The 23,154-nt window shown below is 42.4% G+C and overlaps 1 protein-coding gene and 1 pseudogene across 1 annotated transcript; both read right to left on the bottom strand.

The window, feature by feature from the left end:
- Positions 1–1,229: 1,229 nt before the first annotated feature.
- On the bottom strand, positions 1,230–17,396 carry COQ5 (coenzyme Q5, methyltransferase). Its single transcript, XM_045887499.2, has 7 exons — positions 17,148–17,396; positions 12,912–13,061; positions 9,517–9,738; positions 4,921–5,027; positions 2,788–2,876; positions 2,092–2,203; positions 1,230–2,013 (listed from the first exon to the last, which is right to left on the bottom strand). Exons 1-7 carry the CDS (start codon positions 17,347–17,349, stop codon positions 1,912–1,914), a joined length of 984 nt encoding a protein of 327 aa, XP_045743455.1. The 5' UTR covers positions 17,350–17,396; the 3' UTR covers positions 1,230–1,911.
- A 3,396-nt stretch (positions 17,397–20,792) lies between these two features.
- LOC123852414 (small ribosomal subunit protein eS7-like) lies at positions 20,793–22,211 on the bottom strand (annotated as a pseudogene).
- Between the last annotated feature and the right edge of the window lie 943 nt (positions 22,212–23,154).

Raw genomic sequence — 23,154 nt, forward strand, 5'->3', positions numbered from 1 at the left:
ACTGCCTTCGGCTCAGGTCATGATCCTGGAGTCCCGGGATCGAGTCCCGCATCGGGCTCCCTGCTCGGCAGGGAGTCTGCTTCTCCCTCTGACCCTCCTCCCTCTCATGCTCTCTGACTCTCATTCTCTCTGTCTCAAATAAATAAATAAAATCTTTAAAAAAAAAAAAAGAATTGTAGTGAAGTTGAGCTAGGTTAGGACTGGGAACGTTTCAGGGTAGAGAGGCAAAAAATTGTCTTCCTGTTTATTGTGGCAGTTAAAATGGGAGAAAAATTTTCCCCCTGCTTTTTGCAGGAAAGAAGGATGAGGTTCTGTGGAACAGGAGTGTAACTGAGGTGATTTAGGTTTGTATTTGGACATACTGAAGATGTTCCATAATTCATCTTTTTTCTAGCTCCTTTCCCTCTTTAGTGACCTATGTTTCTATTCGAAGCCCCCAAAGCTGTATCGTTCTTGGTCAGTTAGCCCTACTTCCAAATAGTCTTCTGGCAATAGACCCTAGAGTTGATTTAAGTCCACAAATGGCTGGACATTGGGGGTTTTAATTTATCAGGCCCATATCTACTGCCTGGAAGTGGCAAGTTTTAACTTTTATTTTTTGATTCAGATGCGAAAAAACCACTTCGCCGGGGAGATAGGATTGGGTTGATGGTTTATCAAATTCCTTCAGCGTCTGCTCCTTGTTAATTCTAATTTCAAAGGCCAACAGGCTCCAGCTGGCTGAAAAAGTAAGCTAAAAGTTTTTTTAATGTTTAGCACTTTGTCGGATGCTCTTTGCTGTTCTTTGAGATGGTTGTGTATAGATAGCTGTGTGTGAAAGCTTTTTAATGATAGGGCAAAGCAAGATCTTGTGCGGGAAGGTACAGAAATGACCCCTACTGTGCTGGGCCTAGAGTCAGCATATCTAAAGGCTTTTGAAATAGCCTTGAACTAAGTTATCCACAATTAACAAATGGCCAGCCAAGTCATAGTTTGCTTTCTGCAGTGTCTTAGCAAAGCCCCTTAAAAACCGTAAGCTTAATCCACATTCAAAATATTTTTGGCCTCATTTTAACATCAAACATTGGACTATATTAAGGAGACAAGAGCTCTCTGCCCAGCTCTGCCCCTTAGTACCTAAGGGGGTTAGGCTAGATCGTTTTCAAACTTTTTTTTTTTTTTCTTTTTTGGCTATAAAACCCTTCAAATGTATTCTGATAAAGAAGCTCTCCACATAAAACACAAAAGCAGAAGTTTTCTGGAACATTTATTCTTTCATCAAGGGTTTGTTTTTTTCATGACAGGCATTGAGGATCCAATAGTAGTTTTTGGTAGAAGAGGACTGAGTGATGACAAAAATGTATTTCCTCACTCTCCCACCCAAGAAGAAATAACAAATACCACACAAATTGTAAACTCATTTAGTGATGCAGTTCATAATTCTAGTTGTGATTGTTAGCACTCTGACTTGGGCCTTGGGTTTTGGCCCCAGACTTAGTCCTAGGCTGAGAGATTGACTCAGGTACAGCTAGGACGTTTTCTGGTTCAAATCATCATTGGGTTCAAATGAGTCGTCATCCCTGTGGAAGGCAGCACCAGCAGAGAAGCTACAAATGCACTTCAAAAATGAGAAGTAGTGCTGGTTTTACCTTAACCACACACTGCACAGCCAAGAAAAATTAGCAGGAGTTGAGCAAAAAATACAGAGCAAGTATCTCTGGGAGAAGCCCTGAAGCAGCTCGTAGTGAAAGCCGCAGTAGGGTGACAGGGATCTGTTTCTAACACTTTGAGACTGGTCACGTCAGAACAGGAGTCCAAGGCACATGACCTTAAGAGGAGATGTTCTGCTGCTCGTCTCATTAGCCAGATTCTCCTTCAGTTTCAGGCTTTCGACAGGGTGTGACTGATTCACACTCCAGAATGGTAAAGGAATTACAGTTTGAAGCCAGAATGAATAGCCACGATGCCTGATGTTAGACTTTCATAAGTCACCTTCTCAAAACCTGCATCTTCTATCATCTCTTTGAACTCCTCCTAAAACACAAAGATACAGCAAGGAGCACCTGGATTTAAACTCTAGGGCCTTTATTGTAAAATATCAAAGTTTTGTACCTGAGATGGGAACTGTCGGATACTTTCTACAAGATATTGGTAGGACCTCCAATCTCCTGCGATGACCTCTCCCAGGACAGGAATGACCTGGAAGCTATATAGATCATAAAGCCTAAACACAAAGGCAAAAGATTAAGATTAGAACATGCCCTCTGATCAGAAGCAAGAAGGTTTAAGCATGGAGTTATAAATTCAAATGCCTATAGGGGTCAAGTCCCTGAAAGTAATGTGGGCCAGGTGTAAGACCAGTAGGGACTAGTGAGGATGTGGTGACAGGTGCAATTAGGAAGTAGCATAAAAGTGGAGAAGGGGCAGGTACTACTCAGTTCTGACTACTGCCATGTGGGAGTAAGTGCTCAGCGCTGCCCCATATGGTTCCTCAAGTGAAGCTGGAAACTCAGATTTTTATGTGAAACTTCCTGATTTTTAAATACGAACATCTAAGTCAATTTCTTAAAATACGATGAATCAAACAAAATATATCTGTGGGCCAACCTGAGCCTCTGGTTGCTGGTTTGAAACTCTTCTGGCTTAGGTGTTGTCATTCAGAACTGGCTGACTTTGAGGTGGCACTGACCCTTAGAGACTCTGAACTATGAGGTTCATGCTTATCGCTTACTGGCTGTTTTATGTCTGTTTTGGGATGGGGAACCATTGGCTAGCCAATGAGAATAAAGCCCTGTTAACAGTGCCAACCTGGATATGAGGGGATTGTTCACTTGACTAAACTCCAGGCAGAGAAACCGTCCTCCTGGTTTCAGGACTCGATGGGCTTCCTGGAGTGCCTGAGCAAGACAAGGAACAAGAGAACACACTCCTCAGCAGAACTCACTCAATTCCATGAGGCCGCAAGAGCTTTAACTTTGATGGGCATTATAAAAGTTAGCATTTCCCATAGATCCCTTGGCATTCTCAGTTGGAAAGCTGTAGCAGCAGAGATAACCCTACAATATCCTAAATTTTATAGGCATTCTGCTGCCCATGAAGAGAAGGTTACTTGGAGTACTCAGATTGGTACAATCACATGGCGGCCAATTTCACAATTGTCTATTGATTATTTATTTATTAAAAGCTCATCTCGGGGTTTTCTTTTTTTTCTTTCTTTTTTTTTTTTAAGTAAACTCTTTGCTCAACATGGGGTTTGAACTTAAAACCCCAAGATCACCCTTTACCAACAGAGCCAGCCAGGTGCCCCTACAATTACTTATTTAAATCACAATGGATATCCTCTTTGATCTAGGAATTTTACTTCAAGGAACCTATCTTATAGAAGTGCATCTGTTGTAGGGGCACCTGGCTGGCTCAGTCAGTTAAGCATCTGACAGTTTTGGCTCAGGTCAAGATCTCAGGGTCATGAGATCGGTCTCCATGCTGGGCATGGAACCTGCTTAAGATTCTCCCTCTCCCTGTCCCTCTGCTCCTCCCCACCCTCCAAAAAAAAAAAAAGCATCTATTGTAGAGATGATATGCATATAGGTTATTCCCTGCAGCACTGTTTGAACAGCACAAGATTAGAAGCATCTTAACTATTAATGAGATACTGGTTAAATTATGGAATGTCCAGGGGCGCCTGGGTGGCTCAGTCGTTAAGCATATGCCTTTGGCTCAGGTCATGATCCCAAGAGGTCCTGGGATCAAGCCCCGCATCAGGCTCCCTGCTCCACGGGAAGCCTGCTTCTCCCACTCCCCCTGCTTATGTTCCCTCTTGCGCTGTATCCCTCTCTGTCAGATAAATAAATAAAATCTTTAAAAAAAAATAACGAAATGTCTATATAAATGGAATCTACACAGCTATTTAAAAAAAGGAAGAGCCAGGGCTCCTTATGCACTGACATGGAAAAATCTCCCAAGATATATTTTTAAGGGAAAGAAAGCAATGGGCAAAATTTCATATGCTAATATTTGTATAAAAAAAAGAAAAAGAAAAATGTTTAATATTCACCAAACATCTCTGCAAAGGTACACAAGAAATTGGTAATTGGAGGGAGGGAGAGGAGGTGCTGAATGGTTGGGACACAGGGGTGGGAGGCATATTTTCATTGACATGCTCTTTTGTACTTTGAACCTACTCAAAAAATTTTTTTTAATTAGAAGAACTAATAAACTGACTGCATACAAGGGGCAGGTCATAAAAATCAAGCTGAAGTGCACCATAAAGATGTCTCACTTCATCTGGAGCCCCCCATTACAAAAACAAAATGTGGTGCCTTGCACATTGTCTTCAAATGCTTTGGGATAGAATATTGAAGTAGAAATGAAGAAGAGCTGCATTAGGGGGTGCCTGGCTAGATTAGTCGGTAGAGACTTTTGATCTCAGAGCTGGGAGTTGGAGCCCCATGCTGGGTGCAGAGATTACTTAAAGATAAAATCTAAAAAAAAAAAAAAAAAAGATGAAGAGCTAAATGTTCCCTTCTCCCTATAAAGGAACCCATGACTCTAGGTACCTTCTGCCAAAATAAGTGTTTGAGTGCCTTCTGTGTTGGCTTTGGAAACGCCTCTGATCTGCAAACTCAGGCTCAGACAACTTCACAAGTGAGCAGAAACAGATGGAATGCCAGAGCATGACTGACAGCTCAAAGATGTGAATACCAACCCAGGCAACAAAGGCTTCTATGGGGATCTGCTCTGTGGTTTGGGTCTTATTCAATTTTGTGACTAGGAAATTGGCAACTTCAAGGATTGAAACCCCTAAGCCGGAAATAGTCATTCCATTCAAGAGCTGGGCGGAGAGAAGAATCCCTCCCTCTTTCCTCATTTTCTGTGGGGCCGCTGCAGGAGATCTAACAGCACAAGAGTCACACAGGCTAAAGACGCAGCCATATATACCACCTGATCAATGTGTGTGACATTCCGGATCCCAAAGGCAATAGTGTAAACGTCAAACTTGTCATCATCAAAGGGCAGTTCTTCAGCATCTCCCAATACCCAAGCAAGTCCTGAAAGGGAAAATCATTTCTGGTCTCAGTCTGGGTCACTGTCTCTTATGTACCTGGTGAACTGTCAAACCTGAGGAGGGCATTGTGGGAATCCCCCAATTTGCAGTCAGCCAGGCAGAAGTGTGGGCAGCCCACACACCCCACTGATGGCTGACTTCTGAAGTGGGGGCAGTCTGCGGAATCTGAGACTAACTCTGCGAGTCAGTGTCAGAATTGAGCTGAATTATTGCACACCTAGTTGGTGTGGAAGAATTGGAGAACAGTTTGGTGCTGGGGAAAACCATACGTGTGGTATCAGAAACCATCACACATCTGCCTTCATCACTGGGTTCCTGGCCGCTGTCTTCAAGGTGTCACCTCAGCCTGAGAATCTGAATTTCTTCAAGTTTAGCAGGAAGTTCTTTCCCCATGGGTCTCAGAGAAGAACCTGATGAATACTTAGTTATGCCCACCCTCAAGCAATTTTTACCCAACTAAGTGTTTTGTGTAAAGTACCACGGTTAAGATCCCAGGTCTGGGGTTTAAACTGCCAGGATTTTAATTCCAGCTTTATTCACCATTTATTAGCTGTATAAGCTTGAATAAACTACTTTGCCTTGGTTTCCTCATCTGTAAGATGGAGTTAATAATAGTACCAACTTCAGAGGATCATTGGAAGTATTCTAAGTATGGAATTTAGCCTAGTTATACTGGTTCTATTAGAGAATCAAAGTGTCTAGACCCTAAATCTGGTCACAAATTCAGAAAACACCCAGGGAACCCCATAACAGGGTAGCTATGTCCACTAAAGGATCCTGATTCAGCTTTAACATTATTCAACTTGCAGCAAATTAGACATAAAATGCAATATAGAAGGAAGGCTCTATAGAGGAAAGTAAATGAAAACCCTCCTGGAAAGCAAAGTAGTAGTATTTAACAAAACCCTTAAAAATAACGATACCCTGGGGTGCCTGGGTGGCTCATCAGTCAGCTAAGCAGTGGACTCTTAGTTTCGGCTCAGGTCGTGATCTGGAGATGATGGAGGTCTGGAGATCTAGCCCTGTGTGGGGCTCTGTGCTCAGCAGGGTGTCTGCTTCCCCTCTCCCTTTCCCTTTGCCCCTCCCCCAGCTCACACACACTCTCTCTCTCAAATAAATAAATGAATCTTTCAAAAAAAAAAAAAAGAAAAACCATATCCTTTGAACCAGCTATTTGATTTTTAGGAGGATGACATTGATGACATCATCATCATCATAGCAACTGCTCTGAGCCCTTGATGGCAGGGTCTACATTATCACTTTACACACATTATCTTATCACATTCCCATATTAACTCCGTGGGATAGCTCTTACTATCCTCCTCATGTTTTAGGTGAGCCAAGTTGAGTATCAGGAAGATGAAAGCAGCTTGCCCAAGATCACCCCGATGGATTGGAACTCAGGTTGTTTTATCCCAGGGCCTGTGTTTTCTTTTTTTTATTTATTTTTAATTTTTTTTTAAGATTTTATTTATTTGACAGAGAGACAGCGAGAGAGGGAACGCAAGCAGAGGGAGTGGGAGAGGGAGAAGCAGGCTTCGTGCTGAGCAGGGAGCCCGATGCGGGGCTTGATCCCAGGACCCTGGGACCATGACCTGGGCTGAACGCAAACGCTTAACCACTGAGCCACCCAGGCGCCCCAGGGCCTGTGTTCTCAATAGCTATGGTATATTACCTCCTACTACAAGGTGGTTTTTATTCTACCATTTTATAGATAAGGTAATTGAGATCTGGAGAGTTTAAACACTTGTCCGAGGTTATATAGAAGGTAAAATTAACAAATGCATGCAAAAATTTACAAATAAGGATGTCACAATGCTGTGCTCTGTGCAAAAGCTTTAGAAAAAAGTGAAAGATCAATTGGTTGCTGGTTATGTAAATTGGTGATGTGAATCTTGGTGATTCACATCCATACAGGAGAATATCATAAATAATGATTTTAAGGAATTTTTAATGACATGGACCTCATGATACAATGCTGAGTTAGGGCAGGATACTAAATTGTATATACAGAAAGTCTTCAATTTTATAAAAAGGAAATGATTAGGAAAAGCTAGGAAGGAAATACATTAAAATACTGGGAGCATCTCTTGATGTTGGAATTATAGGTAACATTTACTTTCTTCTTAATACTTTTGCAAAATCCAAAATTCTCTCAAATATATCACTTTTATAACCTATCAAATACTTTTTAAAAAATATTTTATTATTTAATTAACAGAGAGAGAGAGAGAGGGAGAGAGGGAACATAAGCAGGGGGAGTAGGAGAGGGAGAAGCAGGCCTCCTGCCGAGCAGGGAGCCCAATGCAGGGCTGAATCCCAGGACCCCAGGATCATGACCTGAGCCAAAGGTAGACGCTTAACCAACTGAGACCAGGCGCCCCTCAAATAATTTTTTTTTTTTAAAGATTTTATTTATTTGACAGAGAGAGACACAGCGAGAGAGGGAACACAAGCAGGGAGAGTGGGAGAGGGAGAAGCAGGCTCACTGCAGAGCAGGGAGCCCGATGCGGGACTCAATCCCAGGACCCTGGGATCATGACCTGAGCTAAAGGCAGTCGCTTAACCAAATGAGCCACCCAGGCACCCTCAAATAATTTTTTTAAAGCTCCTGCCCTCAAGGGGCGCCTGGGTGGCTCAGTCATTAAGCTTCTGCCTTCGGCTCAGGTCATGATCCCAGATCGAGCCTCGAGTCGGGCTCTCTGCTCAGCGGGAAGCCTGCCTCTCCATCTCCCTCTCCCACTCACCCTGCTGTGTTCCTGCTCTCGCTAACTCTGTCAAATAAATAAATAAAATCTTAAAAAAAAAAAAAGCTCCTGCCCTCAGAACTTCCATTTGGGGAGGAAGTGCTCCATCCACATAAGATGTAAATAAAACACACGAGTGCTATACATAAATATACCTTTCTCATTAACTTACTATTACAAAATAATTTCTAGGATCCTCCTTAGTTTCAACTCTTTTCGTGTGATATTTTTTACAAAGACATCATTGTTGGACATTGAGGAAGCAAGGAAGAAAGATAAGGAAAACTGGCCTATGCAGCACTTAATAATTCATATGCCAGTGGATTTGTCTTGGCAGTGAGGAGAGGCTGAAGGACAAGCTATGCTATGGAAGGGATGATTCCAGAAATGGAGCATTCCCTATCATTTCTATCCTTGTTCTCCATTCCTTATGGTTGAGCACCAGAGAGAAGGGAAACAAGTTTTTCAGTAGGAGTAAGGAAACATAGTGCCTTTGTCTAAAAACACTAAGGACTGTCTGCTTTCTGATCAGCACTGAGGGTTAACAAAAGAGCCCTTCATCTTGGAGGCCAAGTGGGCTGTGGTCCGTCTAGGCAGCTCGTTCTGGGGGTGGGGGGTGGAGGAGGAAGAATTGAACTAAAATAACCATAGTCACTCCTGGGGGGAGGGGGAGCACAGGACCGCTGAGGTTGACCCGAGGACCTTTATTTTCTTTGTCCCAGACCACTGCCTCACAGTAGCTGCCTGCAGGGCTTGGTCAGCTGGGGAGAGGCCAGGGCAGTGGCTCCAGAGAGCCTGCCAAACCCTTACTTCTACTTGATAAAGTTGGGGGGAGTATTTTAAGAGATGAAAACAAACAGCAAAATGTGAAATCTACTTCTTTAAGCTTGGGCACAAATTGTCCATTTTCAGGGTGCAGTGGGTTCCCCGAGACGTGCAGTCACTCTCCTATCTGCTGCTGACAGGAGCACTGTTTCGGGGGTTTCTTTAATTCTATCAGCTGGGGCCTCAGAGGAACAGATGCCCAGACGAGGGAGGAGTGCAAAAGGGGTCTTCTTTGCGGGGAGAACATCTGGGGTTGGATAAAAGGAAGAGGAAGCAAGACTGAGTGGGGAAAGCCTGTAGACCTCGATGCAGATCCGATAAAGCCTTAGCCAGCCCAACAGGGAGCTCTGGAGCACGGCCAGCAAAGAGTCCAACCTGGAGGTGGAGGCAGAGCCCGAAGGATGTAGGAGCTTGTGTCCGAAGCACAAGTTCCTGCGTTAAGGTCAGAGCACCTTCCCAGCTTCCACATGCGTCAAACCCTCTGAGTACTGACGGGGACTGGGATGACTCCAAAACAGGACACTGGGGTCAGCAGGGAGTTGCTGGGAATTGAAAGCAAAACTTCCGTCTCAGAGTCCAAGAGCTAAGATCCCAAGACTCAGCTCCGATTTGGGATCTGCCGTTTAAAAGTTGTGTTACTTGAGCAGAGGCACTTTACTCAAGCAGCTCTTTGGGCTTTGGTTATCAGCTCCATCACATGGGGCTGGTCATCACACTAACTCCCTGGGTTGCCGAAATAATGTACATAACAGCACACGAACTGGATTCAGGCACACAAATTATCTTCGACTCCTGCCTATCTATGTTTTTGAAAATAAAGCACTTCAAGCTTTTATATATCCCATCTTACTTCATAAACACACAAACATTTCCACTGTGTCTACTTCCCATACGATTTACCAGCTTTGTGTCCTTGAGCACGGGCTTTCTGCTTTCCAATCTTTAGCATCTCCTTGTTGATGTCACAGACCACAACCCGGGAACCGCCCAAAGGATCATCTTCACTTTGGTACTTTTTGGCAATTTCTTCCCAGGACAAATTTTGCTGGGCCCGTAACTGCCTCTTCTGCTTTCCCTTATGCTGTGCCTGGACATAATTAAGGAACCGGAATGCAATGTCACCTGTGGGAAGCCAACAGGAGGAAAGATGCAAACATAAACACACGCAAAAATCCAACATTTCCAAAACCAAACAGAGCAACAAAGGTACAAGATTTGAGAATATCCAAAAATTGAAGTGTCTCTTCATTTCTATGCTAACTTAAAAAAAAAAAATTGGGGTGCCTGGGTGGCTCAGTCAGTTAAGTGTCTGCCTCCGGCTCAGGTCATGATCTCTGGGTTCTGGGATGGAGTCCCGCGTTGGGCTCCTTGTTCAACAGGGAGCCTGCTTCTCCCTCTGCTTGCTGCTTCCCCCTGCTTGTGCTCTCTCTAACAAATAAATAAAATCTTTAAAAAAAAACACATTTTTTTAACTTCTAATATTCTTTTTTTTTTTAAGATTTTTATTTATTTTTATTTTTTATTATTTTTTAAGATTTTATTTATTTATTTGAGAGAGAGAGAGCACATGAGAGGGGGGACGGTCAGAGGGAGAAGCAGGCTCCCTGCCGAGCAGGGAGCCCGATGCAGGACTCGATCCAGGGACTCCAGGATCATGACCTGAGCCGAAAGCAGTCGCTTAACCAACTGAGCCACCCAGGCGCCCTAAGATTTATATATTTTTTAAAGATTTTGTTTATTTGACAGAGAGACACAGCGAGAGAGGGAACACAAGCAGGGGGAGTGGGAGAGGGAGAAGCAGGCTTCCCGCTGAGCAGGGAGCCTGACGTGGGGCTCAATCCCAGGACCCTGGGATCATGACCTGAGCCGAAGGCAGACGCTTAACGACTGAGCCACCCAGGCGCCCCAAAATTTTATTTTTAAGTAATCTCTCTACCCAACATGGGGCACAAACTCACAACCTCAAGATCAAGAGTCCCATGTTCTACTGACTGTGCCAGCCAGGCGCCCCGTTAACTTCTAATATTCTTAAAAACCTTTAAAAAATTGCATAAGTAATGCATGGACACATTCTCGCTATAAAAGACTCACCCAAATTTATGATGATGTCTTGCCCCTCATCTCTGCTTGCCTCTATCTTCCCAATATATTTAGATCACATTTCATAGTCCCTCATAGATTCTTTTGTAAACTAGAGTAACAGACTAATATTTTATTTCTATTTCATCAATAGATGAAATAGATGAAATAGATTACAGATGGTACCTCTTGACTCCTTTCAACCTTCTACTGTGGGCACTTTTACACTGTCAAGACTGATAACATACTGTTTGTTCAGTAGCTATAATTTTGTCTTCTGTGCTTTGCTGGAGTCTACAAGCTGAAAAGTGTTTATGTTATTGTGACCAGGTAAATACTGTTTGGGCCAAGACAGTGCTTTCTAGGATCACATTTCCTTTCTTATAATGTTGTTTGTCTTTGTTTTTCTTACACCAGTTGCAAGAAATATATCCTTAAGTTTTTCTAGTCTCTTCAACAAATTAGGTATTCTCCAGTCCCTTTCCTATATATTTAAATCTTTTATATGAAACAGCTTAAAAACACAGGGATCATATTATACACATAGCTATTCAACTTGTTTTCTTTCTCTTCCCACTGAGTATGTCTTTGAGAACCTTCCATCAGTACTTATAGGTTTTCCACATTCTTTAAATAGCTACATGATATTTCATAGAATGGATGTACCTTAATTTAAAACAATTTCTTTACTGAGGCAGAAATAGGTTATTTCCAAGTTTTCACTACTACTAAAAACGATGCAGTGAGCATATTTGTAGCTATATATTTTTAAAAAGTCTTTTTTAGTACATGGGATTACCTTCCAATTACATTTTCTAAATGGGCAGTTGCCAGCACGTAGTAATGCTGCAGGTGAAGACACAGAAGTAGGCAGCTCTGACCGAAGCCTTTCTGTAGCTGTATCTTTGTGCAAGTTTTTTTTTTTTTTAGACTAGATACGGAGATTTGGAATTGTGGGATCCTAGACTATAAAGATTTTAGATTTTAATAGATTCTGTTAAATTGTCCTCCGTTGAGCAAACAATGAATCATGGAACACTACATCAAAAACGAATCATGTAACGTATGGTGATTAACATAACATAATAAAAAAATAGATAAATAAATTGTCCTCCATTGAGCAAGGTGTCTTACTACCTTCTGAGTTTCCACTGGGGAGAAGACCACACCAACAAAGACACACATAAACATGTTTCACACATGGAGATGGTTCCTCTGTCATTTCTTATTCTATATTATTCTATTGGTATAGATTATCAAATTATTACATTATATGACCCATTATTCTAATGTAATTTAACATGTACATTAACCATATAATAACATCACCAAGATGCATTGTAGAAACCCATGACGTTTTTCTCCCCAGACATCTAGTGTACACCAAGTAACAAAGGACCATGTATAAACAATTGAGCTTTTGATTTCTGATATGATAATGGATTAGGCAGAAAGCTTATGGAATATGAGAAAGGGCATCCCCCCCAAAGAAAGAGGGAAAGTGGATTAAAGGTTAAACGGAAAATAAAAGTCATTCACATGGTGAGATGTCACTGGAGTAAAAAAGTGATCTTTTTACTTTGTAACCCTGTGCATTTTAGAAAAATGACAGGCATAAAGCTGATATTTTGTGCTTTTGAGTGACATTTAGTTAAAAAGAGTAAACCTTTCTTAGGAGTGTACTGATTTTCTTTTAAGATTTTATTTATTCAGGGGTGCCTGGGTGGCTCAGTCGTTGGGTGTCTGCCTTCAGCTCGGGTCATGATCCCAGGGTTCTGGGATCGAGCCCCGCATCGGGCTCCCTGCTTCTCCCTCTCCCTCTGCTGTTCCCCCTGCTTGTGCGCTCTCTCTCTCTCTGTCAAATGAATGGATAATAATGAATTTCGTTTTTTTTTTTTTTTTAAAGATTTTATCCATTCATTTGACAGAGAGAGAGATAGCGAGAGCAGGAACACAAGCGGGGGAGTGGGAGAGAGAGAAGCAGGCTTCCCGCAGAGCAGGGAGCCTGATGCAGGGCTGGATCCCAGGACCCTGGGATCATGACCTGAGCCAAAGTCAGACGCTTAAGAATTGAGCCACCCACACGCCCCAGGAGTGTGCTGATTTTCAATTACCATCTTCAGCCTAACAGTAGGTAAGCTAGCTCATTCCAACAAGAGCACTAATTTCTACAAAAGGTGCTCAGCGATATTTGAGGATACTCGACTGGACATTACCTGTGCCTCCAGCAACATCAAGCAGCTGGGTCCCAGGAAACGGGTGCATCTTCGAGAGCAGTAAATCCTTCCAAATACGATGGATACCAAGACTCATCATATCATTCATCACATCATACTTCTTGGCCACACTTTCAAACACATGATAGACTGACATAGGAGAAATAAAACACAATTGTGCTATTAACAAGATTAACTAGGGGAAGTCCTAAATGAGAGAGGAGGAAGCTTTTCTCCCCTGAAGTTGCCCGTCTTTGTCAGGTGAAGTTAAGCTATACTGCTTGATACCCAAATCTGCCCCTTAACCTGTTTTAAAAAAGGCTTTAGTTACTTCATGTAAGAAACCAACCTCTTTTCTGCTGTCTTAGTTACCTTTATCTAGGACCACTACCCCATGCACCTACTTGGTACTAAGTAGGTTTCCATTTCTTAGAGGATGGGGGGGGGTAATGGAATTTTTCTAATAGTTATTATAATCGAAAACAACAGAATCATTAGAAATACATGACTAATGGATGGGAAAGCCTGAGCTCATCCCTGCCTGGATCACAGAGAAAAAGCTCAGGTACAATTAGGTGGGCAGATGAATGGCAAGATGTGAATCAGGGCCAAGCCACAATGCAGAGGGCCCTCATAAATGTCATAAATTTGACAGGATCAAGGGAGAATATGGAATCTGGTCTAGTGGGAGAAGGAATTTACTATTTAAGGCACTTTAAAACACAGGCTGCATTTAACTTCTTTATACCTGTTTCTCTGTCCATAAGATGAAAAACTCTGGGACGCCTGAGTGGCTCAGTCAGTTAAGCGTCTGCCTTCAGCTCAGGTCATGATCCCAGGGTCCTGGGATTGAGTCCCGCATCAGGCTCCCTGATCCGCGGGGAGCCTGCTTCTCCCTCTGTCTCTGCCTCTCTCTCTCTCTATCTCTCATGAATAAATAAATAAAATCTTTAAAAAAAAAAAAAAAGAAAAACTCAGAGCCAGCTCCCCATCACCCTGCTATAAGGCTGAATTAGGTAATGAAGGGGAGATGCTTTGTTTCTCAAATGAAATGTGCTGCATAGATCCACGACATCACTGTCCTCTGCTGAATCAGCAGACTATAGCGCCGCTCCTGAACTCAATCTTGAATGCCTTTCTCAACCCCAGGATCTCCAAGCTTGCTTTTTTTTTTGTTTTTGGGGTATTCACGGACACTACAGCTCAACCCACCGAGTATAAGCAATGTTTGCTTTGCATGGTTCCAATATACATGAATTTCAGTGACTGTGGTTTAGTTAAACAACACCAGTCCCCCAGCAACATCATTCATGTGCAGTGGTGTATCAACTGTGAGTAACCGCATAAAGTACCAACTTCACTGGTAGTTCTTCAGCCCATAAGTCACTCTGTAAATAACAGACATGCATCATGATCAGTAACCAATTATGTCACTTCTTTCAGTTTGCACTTGGTAGGTCACTACATATCAGTCATTCAGTTCACACACAGCAAAGCATGTAGATGTGTTACTTCCTTATCTCTCAGTTTTAAACACATGTGGGATTTTACAAAACTAGGTAATTGAAAGAGGAAATTGGCCAACGAAAATGAAAGCACTGCAAAGAAATGAAAAGTGGTAATACTGGAAGTGAAATGGCCATGGGGTTATAGGTGAAACAGCTGACTGTGGGAATGTTGATGCTCGAGAGACTCCAGATATGCAGCCAGAAGATCTATCTGAAGATGAACTTATGGATATAAATGAGGATGTGGTTGTGATGAAAAGGTTGAAGATGTCCCAGAGGAAATGATGCCAGCAAAAAATCTCACCCTAGAGGAATTCTTGGAGATATTTCATGACATTGACAGTGAAAGGATAAAATGTTACAAGCTGATTAAAATTTAGAAAGCAGTACAGCAATTTACCAAGGCATAGAGAAGATGCTTGCTCCCTACTATAAATTATATGACTAGAAGGTAGCAAACACTGTTCAAACTACTCTTGGTACATATTTTTTATGAAGGACTAAAACAACGTAATGTTTCTAATTTTTTATTAGAATTTTAATTAAAAAACAAACTTAAAATTTAAAAATTCTACATTAAGTTAAAACTAAACCTTATTTTAAATTATAGTTTGCTAAATATTAACTTTACTATTTATTTCATTTCTCTATACATTTATAACAAAAAGAGAGTTTTTGATGTTCAATAATTTCTTAATTTTTTAAAGTAAACTCTATGCCCAATGTGGGGCCTAAACTCACGACCCTGAGATCAAGAGTCACTGACTGAGCCAGTCAGGAACCCCTGATGTTCAATAATTTTTAGAGGTCCTAGGACATTTGTAATTTTCCCCATTGATTATTAATATCACTGTGCATGATTTCAGCATGCATGGTCATTTTTACAGTCCTGCACTACTGTGCAAAGGGAAGACTGCCTGTACTTCAGTGTTGGGTCTCCATCTGGGAGATATATATTTAGCTCAGTTGGATAACCTCTTCTTTGCTTGTGTGTGTGAAATACTGTTTTCGTTTTTTTTTTTTTTAAAGATTTTTATTTATTTATTTGACAGAGAGAGACATAGTGAGAGAGGGAACACAAGCAGGGGGAGTGGAAAAAGGGAGAAGCAGGCTTCCTGCCGACCTGGGAGCCTGATGCGGGGCTCGATCCCAGGACTCTGGGATCATGACCTGAGCCGAAGGCAGACGCTTAACGACTGAGCCACCCAGGTGCCCCTGAAATATTGTTTATATTTTGTAAAGTACAATACAGAAGTTAGGCATTATTATCATTTTGGAAGCAACCCACCTAGATTAAAATCTCTGGCTCTGCCACTTACTAGCAAAATCTTGGGCAAGTGACTTACTATCTCTCTTTCAACAGTTTCTTCATCTATAATATCAGGCTATTAGTCTCTACCTTATAAGGTATTTACAGGAATTAATGTAAAGTATTCTACAAGGTTTCAAGTCCTTAAGTTTACTATCCTTTTACTTGGCTTCTCTTATTTCACAAGCACTTATCAAGCTTTTAATGTGCATCAGGCACTGAAATACAGACATGAATGAGCCACTGTCCTAACTTTCTGGGGATTCACTCCAGTGAAATAAATTTAAAATCAATATTCAAAGAGTTACAGTAGAGGTATGTATTTAGTAAGGCTGAGGTCAGATGTAAGACAATGTAGTAGTCTTTAAGAGGATGGGATATTCCATTGTGATTTCTTTCTCTTTATTTCCTGGGTGACCACAGGCCAAGTGAAGGAAACTCTCAGACCTCACCATATCCACCTGTTAAATGGACATAATACCTTCCCCATTATAAATGGTACAGCTGGAGTTTAAAACAGTCCTTTCCTTTCACATGCCTATAGCACAATGCTGGACACAAAAACTGCTCAACAATATCTAACCTTTATTGGGCAATTACGAAGTGCCAGGCACTGTTCAAAATATTTTAATGTATGAAGTAATCTAATCCTCATTATAACTCTAAGAGAAAAGTTACTATTATTCCTACTCACACAATTTGAAAGCTGAGGGACAGGGAAGATAGTTTTCTCTTTCCTTTCTATAAAAAAATGGCCCTACCCTTTGGCAAGAGGTGAAGAACATGAGCTCTGTAGTCACACCAAAGTGGGTTGGAAGATTGGTTCGGCCACATATAAATTGGGCAAGTTCTTGTTTAATCTCGAAGTCTCAATTTCCTCATGTGTAATTTGGGGATAACAATACCATTGTTCGGAGGTTGAAATGAAAATTGAGAATAAGGGGTGCTGGGTGGCTCGGTTGTGTGAGCGTCTGCCTTCGGCTCAGGTCATATGATCCCAGAGTTCTCCGATCGAGCCCCGCATCGGGCTACCTGCTCAGCGGGAAGCCTGCTTCTCCCTCTCCCACTCCCCCTGCTTGTGTCCCCTCTCTCGCTGTGTCTCTCTCTCTGTCAAATAAGTAAAATCTTTTAAAGAAGAAAGAAAAGAAAAAAGAAAATTGGGAATAAAATCTGCATGGTGCCTGGCACATCATAAACACCCAGTTTTTGGGATTTAGTGATAATTACTGTGTTTAACAAGAGGAGGCATCTAAGCTCTGCGATGTCAGGCTGGTAGGGTGGGGGCGGGGGGACTCCTTGGAGGTCAGGACTGCACAGGCTACGGCATCCGCGTCAACAGGACGTTAAATCATCTCCTAGCTGAGCAGAAGAAACTAGATCGCAGATAGATCCCTCCGTCCGCCCTCTCGCCCCTTTCACCTTTGCCCCCCTTCTCCTCCTCCGACACAGTCTCAAACCCGAAATGTGTTTCCGTTTCCCGCTTCTCTTGGGACAAGTGCCGCGCACCCAACGGGCCCCTGGGCCAGGAGCTACGAAACCCGGGGAGCCGGCAGCACCGCATCACCCACGACCACCTAGGACCGCAGTAGCTCCATAGGGCGCAGCTCCTGTGGGTCGCCATCTTGGCAGTAGGGTGACGGCGGCCGGATATTACGTATGTTGCATCACTAGAGGGCCAACGGTGGCCGGTAGGAGACATTATTAGCCTAAGGCGTCCTGAAACCCTTTATTAGGGAGTTATGCGTGTGACCTCTGGGATCCGGAGGCTATTTAGTTTTTGAGTACCGGAAATCGCTTCTTCTCTCTCTTCCCACTTTGAATATAGAATTCACCAGAAATGAAGGGACCTTAGGATAAGCCCCAATCACCTCTCAGCGGCCATGTCTCTGAATCTTGTTAAGCAGCAGTATGAATGCTAACTCGCAAGATAACCAGTAACTCTTGTTTTCCGGTGCAGAAGTAGGAAACCAAGGTACCCTGTGGTTACAAGGCAAGAGATTACAAGGTCAATTCTCTTAAACTTTGATGTGCCTAAGAATCACCTGGTTTGATCTTTTTTTTTTTTTTTAAGATATTTATTTATTTATTTGACCGAGAGAGACACACCGAGAGAGGGAACACAAGCAGGGGCAGAGGGAGAGGGAGAAGCAGGCTTCTTGCTGAGCAGGGAGCCCAATGTGGGGCTCGATCCCAGGACCCTGGGATCATGACGTGAGCTGAAGGCAGACACTCAACGACTGAACCACCCAGGCGCCCCTGGTTTGATCTTTAAAATGCAGATTCCGGTGGGCGCCTGGGTGGCTCAGTGGGTTAAGCCTCTGACTTTTGATTTCCCTCAGGTCATGATCTCAGGCTCTTGAGATCAAGCCCCCGTAGGGCTCCATGCTGGAAGTGGAGCCTGCTTGGGATTCTCTCTCTCTTCCTTTGCCCCTCCTTTCTATCTTCTCCTCTCCAAAAGAAAAAAGAAGAAGAAGCAGCAGCAGCAGCAGATTCCTGGGCCCAAATATCAGAGATTTTAAATCTGTACAGTAGGGATGGGCATTGGGGATCCTTATTGAACAATCTTCCGTGGTGGTTCTTTTTTTTTTTTTTTTTAAGATTTATTTATTGGGGGTGGTGTAGCATAGGGAGAGGGAGAGAGAGAATCCAAAGCAGCCTCCACACCCAGCGCAGAGTCCCATGCAGGGCTGGATTTCAGGACCCTGAGATCATGACCTGAGCCAAAATTAAGAGTCTGATGCTCAACCCACTGAACCATCCAGGAAATCTGCAAACTCCTGTGGTGATTCTGATGCAAGGAATTGGCAGACCATTCTTGAGAAACGTGTGCTAGACTACTCTGAAAAATAAATGTATAGGGGTGCCCGGGTGGCTCAATCGTTAAGCGTCTGTCTTAGCCTCAGGTCATGATCCCCGGGGTCCTGGGATCAAGCCCCACATCAGGCTCCCCACTCAGCAAGGAGCCTGCTTCTCCCTCTCCCTCAGCCTGCTGCTCCCCCTACTTGTGCTCTCTCTCTCTCTGTCAAATACATACATAAAATCTTAAAAAAAAAAAACAAAAACGTACAAAAGGCTGTTCTTTGGTCTTTACATTTTATGTACCTAAGAAATTTATAAATGGGAAGGAAAGCTCTGGTGTCTAGTTAGTGAGTCAGACCCAATCACCACTCACCCTCCTTCTTCTGCTGTCACAAAGCTACACTTCTAGCGCCAACTGGCATAGCGTGGATGTTTACTTCCAACCCAGATTTTCCGGTTCTTTTTTTATGGAAAGGGTAATGTAGACCATCTTGAGCAAAAGAGGATGGAGGTGGTGAGTTTTGCTTGGATTTCTATGTTTCTGCTTTGATTCTCTTTTTAAATGTATGTTTCCTGTAAATATTTCACAAGGAGAAAGCGCCAAGGACCCTAAGAAACTATTTTGAAAATGAAAAATCTCTTCCTGGTTTAATGTGTAGCCTGACAGATGGACACCTACTGCTTTCTTTTGGAAGAGCTGCACGGGTTTTTCTTCTTTCCCTCTCTTTTATTTTTAAAAGTGATAGAAAGAAGGAATGATTCATCCATGTAATTAGAGTTCTCACATCATTGTTAAAGGAAATAAAAATTCATCAAGGAAACTTATATCTTCCATATCTAGTCATACATGAGAATGGACCTCAGGCTTTGGGGCTGTTCCTTGTAGACATCAAAGTAAATTTCCAAACAAACCAACATTATGTATTTGTTCTCATTTCAATATGACTTGCGGGGAAAAAAACTGCAAAAGGTGAAGCAGGACAAGGACTGATGAAGGCCATTTTAAGGAAATTTAAAAATACGAGATTAATATCTAGTTTTCTTTCTTTCTTTTTTTTTTTTTAAAGATTTTATTTATTTATTTGAGAGCCAGAGACAGAGATAGTGAGTGAGAACACTGAGCGGGGAGGAGAGGGAGAAGCAGGCTCCCCACTGAGCAGGGAGCCCAATGCGGGGCTTGATCCCAGGACCCTGGGATCATGACCTGCGCCGAAGGCAGACGCTTAACCGACTGAGCCACCCAGGTGCCCTAGTATCTAGTTTTCTTTATTCAAGTTAAAACTATTAATTTCAAGAAATTGATTGACTTATATATACATTACTTAATTTTTTTTAAAGATTTTATTTATTTATTTGAGACAGAAAGAATGAGAGACAGAGAGCATGAGAGGGAGGAGGGTCAGAGGGAGAAGCAGACTCCCTGCCGAGCAGGGAGCCCGATGCGGGACTCAATCCCGGGACTCCAGGATCATGACCTGAGCCGAAAGCAGTCGCTTAACCAACTGAGCCACCCAGGCGCCCCATTACTTATTAATATTTTGTATCGCACGTGATGATGTATAAGGAGCCAAAAAGGACCCAATTAGGGGAATTCTAGGATTTTGTCGATTTATTTGTTCATATAGGACTGCTGAAATTCCACTCACCCTTCTGTGCTCAGCTCAAGTGATGCCTCTCTGGGAAGCCTTCCTCTACTCCCCACCCCTAACTGTTTGTACACCTCTCCTTGGAGGCTTTGCTATAGTCAGCATTTTTAAATTTTTTTTAAATTTTTTATTCTTATGTTAATCCCCATACATTGCATCATTAGTTTTAGATGTAGTGTTCCATGATTCATTGTTTGTGCATAACACCCAGTGCTCCATGCAGAACGTGCCCTCCTCAATACCCACCACCAGGCTAACCCATCCTCCCACCCGCCTCCCCTCTAGAACCCTCAGTTTGTTTTTCAGAGTCCATTGTCTCTCATGGTTCGTCTACCCCTCCGATTTCCCCCCCTTCATTCTTCCCCACCTGCTACCTTCTTCTTCTTTTTTTTTTTTCTTAACATATATTGCATTATTTGTTTCAGAGGTACAGATCTGAGATTCAACAGTCTTGCACAATTCACAGCGCTTACCAGAGCACATACCCTCTCCAGTGTCTATCACCCAGTCACCCCATCCCTCCCACCCTACCCCCCACTCCAGCAACCCTCAGTTTGTTTCCTGCGATTAAGAATTCCTCATATCAGTGAGGTCATATGATACATGTCTTTCTCTGTTTGACTTATTTCGCTCAACATAATACCCTCCAGTTCCATCCACGTCGTTGCAAATGGCAAGATCTCATTCCTTTTGATGGCTGCATAATATTCCATTGTATATATATACCACATCTTCTTTATCCATTCATCTGTCGATGGACATCTTGGCTCTTTCCACAGTTTGGCTATTGTGGACATTGCTGCTATAAACATCGGGGTGCACATACCCTTTCGGATCCCTACTTTTGTGTCTTTGGGGTAAATACCCAGTAGTGCAATTGCTGGATCATAGGGTAGCTCTATTTTCAACTTTTTGAGGAACCTCCATAGCTATAGTCAGCATTTTGTGTTAACTTTATTATAGCTCTTGTTACCATCTTCCCTTGTAGTTTTTCATCCCTACTTGCTCCCTCCCTCCCTCCTTTCCTTTCTTTTGGGTGAATGATCTGTTATTTAGTCAGTTTTGTTTACAAGTGAAACTCTGGGAATTCAAAATTAACATCCTTGCTAGTGAACTTGCTACAGACAGCAGGAAAATCTTCACCCTTGTGTTCCACATTGTTTGGCTATGTTTTATCCAAATGCACCCTTATGAGCTGGCTGCCATCCAGTTTCACGTGGATTCTCTTGCCCATAATTTCATTTGGGAAGACTAAGCCCTCCAGGATTGTACCATGCACAACTGTCAGGGTGGAACACTTGCTTATTTTTTGTACAACTTTTTTGAGTTGGCTCAGGCAATGGGCAACAAAGACATTGCACTTCCCACTGAACTTTTTCTCCAGTTTATGAAATAGCTGGACTTAGATTTTCTGGGAAGATTTCAACTGAGGAATGGGAACAAAGATTAATAGCTTTCTGACCACCAATTTAAGTTTCCTTGGCTGTTGTTATATTCAACTCCCTTAGCTGGTCCTTGAGTTTTGAGTTCATTTTCAGCTCAAGGATAGCTTAGGAGGTGCTGGACTCTTCCATAGCTATTGGGCTTCATGATATTTTGGCTCGAACTGAACATGGCCTACTCTCTTTGGTGAGCACTGGCCTAACCACTATAGTTTCTTATTTGCTTAATTTACTTAGGAAACCGTGAGTATATTAAGACCTCAATCTGAATATATTTTGGCATTCCTTGTGCTCAGCACAGTGTCTGGCATATAATAGGTTTCTAACTAGCTGAGGTTAGTCTGAAAAATTATGTATTCATCTCTTTAACAGTGTGTGTATGTGATCCTTCAAATCTCAAACTGCTATGGTTGAAAGGAATCATTTATAATTTTCCAAAGTACAGATGGCTGTGATGAGATTTTCTAATCTCAGTGTCCATATTTGTAATATGGAGAGCTTGTTATCTCATAGGTGGTTGAGAACATCACTTATTAACTATGTGATGGTGGGTAACTGATCTAAACTTTTTTTTTTTTAAGATTTTATTTATTTATTTATTTGAGAGAGAGAGAGAGAAACAGCATGAGAGGGGATAGGGTCAGAGGGAGAAGCAGGCTCCCCGCTGAGCCGGGAGCCCGACGTGGGACTCCATCCCAGGACTCCGGGATGATGACCTGAGCTGAAGGCAGTCACTTAACCAACTGAGCCACCCAGGCGCCCTGATCTAAACTTTTTGAACCAGTTTCCTTGTCTTTAAATTTGAGTTAATGTGAGGATTAAGTGTGATAATCCATATAACCCACAATGCAATGCCTGCTAATGATAAGCACTCGATGATAATACTATTAACAATGAAATGAAGTATTAACAATGACATATATAGGGCACCTGGGTGGCTCAGTTGGTTAAGCGACTGCCTTCAGCTCAGGTCATGATCCTGGAGTCTCAGGATCGAGTCCCGCATCGGGCTCCCTGCTGGGCAGGGAGTCTGCTTCTCCCTCTGACCCTCCTCCCTCTCATGCTGTCTCTCATTCTCTCTCTCTCAAATAAATAAATAAGATCTTTAAAAAAAAAAAACAATGACATATATATTTTTTCTTGAGAGAGAGCATGCACATGCAAGTGGGGGAGAGGAGGGGCAGAGTGAGAGGGAGAGAGAGAATCTTAAGCAGGCTCTGTAAGCCAGGAGCCTGAGGCGGGGCTCCATCTCGTTACCCTGAAATCATGATCTGGGCTGAAAGCAAGAGTTGGATGCTTAACCCACTGAGCCACCCAGGTGCCCTGACAATGGCTTATATTAATAAATGACTGTTAACAATGAAATGAAGTTCTGTATGACGAAGTGCTGTAAAGTGATATTAAATGTAGGGTTTTGTCATTATTTTTGCCCTTATTATTATTGGGAGATAGAATAAGAGCCATAAATAAATTGATATTAATACTAGAATAAGAACTATAAATTAAGCAATACGTAAACGGATTCCACAGGTATTCCAA

Source organism: Mirounga angustirostris, unplaced genomic scaffold, assembly GCF_029215605.1.
Source record: "Mirounga angustirostris isolate CCGP_5_RB_7025 unplaced genomic scaffold, mMirAng1.0.hap1 SCAF_14, whole genome shotgun sequence".
NCBI lineage: Eukaryota > Metazoa > Chordata > Mammalia > Carnivora > Phocidae > Mirounga > Mirounga angustirostris.